The sequence below is a fragment of the Helicoverpa armigera genome, chromosome 12, assembly GCF_030705265.1.
Source record: "Helicoverpa armigera isolate CAAS_96S chromosome 12, ASM3070526v1, whole genome shotgun sequence".
In the NCBI taxonomy this organism is placed as follows: Eukaryota; Metazoa; Arthropoda; class Insecta; order Lepidoptera; family Noctuidae; genus Helicoverpa; species Helicoverpa armigera.
Window position 1 is genome coordinate 12,234,412 of NC_087131.1, and position 3,884 is coordinate 12,238,295.

The 3,884-nt window shown below is 34.1% G+C and overlaps 1 protein-coding gene across 1 annotated transcript; it reads left to right on the forward strand.

The window, feature by feature from the left end:
- The first annotated feature begins 519 nt into the window (after positions 1–519).
- Positions 520–2,636, forward strand: LOC110382344 (flexible cuticle protein 12). Its single transcript, XM_021342948.3, has 3 exons — positions 520–679; positions 1,871–1,986; positions 2,309–2,636. The coding sequence occupies exons 1-3, from the start codon at positions 671–673 to the stop codon at positions 2,499–2,501; spliced, it is 318 nt and encodes a 105-aa protein (XP_021198623.2). The 5' UTR covers positions 520–670; the 3' UTR covers positions 2,502–2,636.
- The last annotated feature ends 1,248 nt before the right edge of the window (positions 2,637–3,884 follow it).

A 3,884-nucleotide genomic window follows, 5' to 3' on the forward strand; every position in this document is an offset into this window, starting at 1 on the left:
GGCTAGAATTATATGTATCAAACTGCTGCTACTTCCCTATGTGAAATAATTTGAAAATCGCTTGTAGTTGCAGTACAAGCACGCTGAGCTTTGTGGGTTTCTCGACTTTTTTGACTGAACTGAAAATAATTATATAGAAATATTTGTAAAGTACGTAATCATAACTGATTAGCTTGCGCAGACGGTTATATTCTGCCTGATTCAAATTGTTTTGTTCGAGACAAGGATCAATATTATGTCAACTTATAAAAATGTGGTTAAGTAACGAATCCTTGCAGCAATAAAATCAATCATACAATAAACTTAATATGATAATAAATTGTGGCACATCTATGAGATGTTGAATCGTATGCTGTAGAACATAAGATTTCAAATTCATCACACGCTGTGACAATACCAGTGTAACATCATCATAATTCTAGATTATACCCCAAACAGGATTGATTATAATATTCAAATTCCCAGTTATTAAAAAAATACTCAACAAAATGAAGGATGTAGGCTAAAGTTTAGAGAATTGAGCAAAAGCATACATTCAAATATATGCAAAACAGGCGGAGTGTTAGACTAGAATTCGTATATAAGTGTGGTGAATTTGAAGAAACATCACAGTCACCAGTGCATCCTCTTGTTCTCCACAACTACCAACACCCACCACCAAAACCCAAAAATGAAATCCGTAAGTGCAGTTACTTCACTTTTTCAATCACTTTTGATTTCATCAATCTCATCTTCACTTCAATTATCTAATTACATAATTCAATATTTATTCTTGTCCTCTTTTTTCTTATTACTCAAGCGTTCATTGATTCCTAATGATTTTGAATTCAATTGATCAATGGGATATCTAGAACAATTTGTAGTGACTCATTCTAATTACTTTTATCTGAAGCTCTAAGAGCCATATGGGCCTAATCTAGTTCTCTATTGTCATCATCATTTACAATAAGTACTATTACTTCATCTTTGCCAATAATAATTTGTGCAAATATTTCCAAATTATTTACCTCACACCATCATTCAATATTAATATAAAATCCTTGTTAATCTAGGCGTGGTCAAATGCCAAATTATCATGCGATCCTCAAACTATTACGCGATCATCATTCTGTAATATCAATAATACGCTTCAAGCAAATATGAACCGTTTTACATTTATAAATAATTCGTGTTTATTACATTCGTATTATGTCACTTATTCTTCAAATAGATTACATTTCTTCAAGTGATCTTTGACATAATATATGTTAAGCTTTCGTGAAATATTTATCTTATATCTCTTCAATCAACAATGCTATATTATCATTATCAATTATTTTTACAGTTACTTCATTGAATAATCATTTATCACTTTCTTCAAAGAAATATTTATCACTGTTGTCTATAGTTAATTTTAGTTCTTTATCTAATACTTAATACATAATTACTTCAAATAATTCACGTTTTTTTCTAAAACTAGACTTACATTCACTATTACAACTATTCCATTGACATTCAGTAATTGTGTGATCATTTTACATTATCATATAGATGATGTTACCGATTGCCATTAGAATCTAAAGTAGATTTGAATCCTTGACATTAGACGAAACTACCTATGTAGTCAAATCCAATAGGTCAATCTGCTTTTGGACATAATTTACGATCTAATTTGTTATAAATCTGCTCCTTCCTAGGATTTTTTTCAAAATATTCAAATGCAAATAGAGTATCACCGTCAGCAACTATATACTTATGGACTATTAGATTCTGACGATTTCTTATGATATCATTATTGTCTTTCATGAGTCCATTACTTAGTACGACTTCTACTATCATTGTTAGTATCTATTATAAAGAAGTTGTCCATAATGCTTGTTTGTTTGTTTAGTTCATCGTACTCGCTCTTTGCGTCGCCGTGGCTGTGGCCGTCCCAGTCGAGCCCAAGGACGCCGTCGTCGTCAGCCAGAACCTCAACAACATCGGAGTTGATGGCTACAGCTTCGGGTAAGTTCACAATACCTTTTACAAACTTAATTTTATCGGAATTACCAAAGCCTAGAAAAAAATGGTTCCCAATAACTAAGATCAATGCTCTATATCGATGCGATGTTGTCCATATAACTATACGTGGCCAATATCACATTCCCTAGATACATAAAAACAAATATACAATAATATAATTTTAACTCTTGAAAAGTACCGCATCCCAATTATGGTAATGAACCTATTAACTACTGAAAACTCTGAATAGTCAGAAAAAAAATAGTTATAGTCTTTCGAAAGACACATGATGACAGCATCATAACACCACTATTTCTTCCAACAGCTACGAGACCAGCGATGGCAAGAAGGGCTCCGAAGTCGGTCAGCTGAAGAACGTTGGCAGCGAGAACGAGGCTCTTGAGGTCCAGGGTGAATTCTCCTACGTAGCCCCCGACGGTGTCACCTACTCCGTTAGGTACGTCGCCAACGAGAACGGCTTCCAGCCCCAGGGTGCTCACCTCCCCGTGGCTGCCTAAGCAACCCCCTAAGTTACCAATATCTAGTCTAAACTGACCGATAGCAAGAGTATGTTGTTACCTGATGACTGATCGTCTTTTGTTAGCTCTTGCAGTAATCATGAGTAGGATAATGAATAAACATTTTTGATTTAATTTTGGATTTTTTGTTTATCACCTCTTCATCTGGTTGTGAACTTTCAAATACCTAACTGCAAAATGTTAAATACATCGAATTTAAATATCGACCTAAGCTTGAAATGTCTCAAGTTTGAAATGTTTAGTAATCAAAATATGTGCTAAATACATCGACAATCTATGCATTCTATATACACACCTATATTACACACATACAGGTCGAATCAATAACCTTATTTTCTGAACTTGTTACATACATTCCAATTACACACATGGAACACAAAAAAAACAAAAGATAGCAACACATCAAAGCCACACAGTATCAAAGTCGTGAAAGCTCAAAGAAAGAAAGAAAGAAAGTCAAAGGGTTTCAGGTATCGTTTGAAAGAACAACGAGTGTGTGAGACAATCCATTAGCAGATAGTACCTTCGGAGCACTCACCTACATCAAAGTTAATCAAAGCTAGCCTCACAAAGGACCGAAAAAGGAGTTCCATTGTGGTAAATAGTCCTGTACTAGAGTATGAGTGAAAAGATGCTCTATTTGAAAAAGATATCTAAATATGCACACCAATTGCTTTGCAGCAAATTGCTGTACCAAATACAGCAAATTTTACATCTTTAATCTTGGAATTAATAGTAGAAGGCGACATAATGGGCTGTCTTATCTTTAAGAGGAGATCTCTTCCAGACTTTACCAAAATCTTTTCTATATTTTTTTTTCTGAAATAATGATTTGATGATAATGATATTGGGAGATGTTGCCATCTTGCTCATAATTTGTTATTAGGTTAATATTCACAATAATGTACTGCTGGGACTCAATGAGTTAACTTTTCAATCTTCTGCAAAACTCTGATTTTCTCCTTGATCGTGTAGAAAAAGATATATTATTGAGGCATTTAATAAAAATATTATGGTTTTAGTTTATCTGTCAAAAGAGAACTTACTATTAATAATAACACGATTTAGCCGTAGGCTAAATAGGTTATTATGTATCATCAATCATCACCAATCGCGACCTAGCTCCACATCAACTATTCTAGTAACACAACACAATAAAAAGATCTGTTACAAATAATCAGCATGGCAAGTAGAGCATGTTTCCCAGCGCAACAAGATAAGCAGTGGCGTTGGAGATTACGCCGCGGTTTCAAAGACTTTGATTCCAAGGTGTTAATGCACGGCTTTATTACGAGACCTACCTACTACGGTGAGAGATTGCAGATAGCCGTGTTTACATTGTTATTGTGTAATGTAGGCTAA

Coding starts and splice junctions, on each gene's coding strand:
- LOC110382344 (XM_021342948.3), top strand. Junction 1,987..2,308: donor GTTGATGGCTACAGCTTCGG/GTAAGTTCACAA, acceptor TTCTTCCAACAG/CTACGAGACCAGCGATGGCA.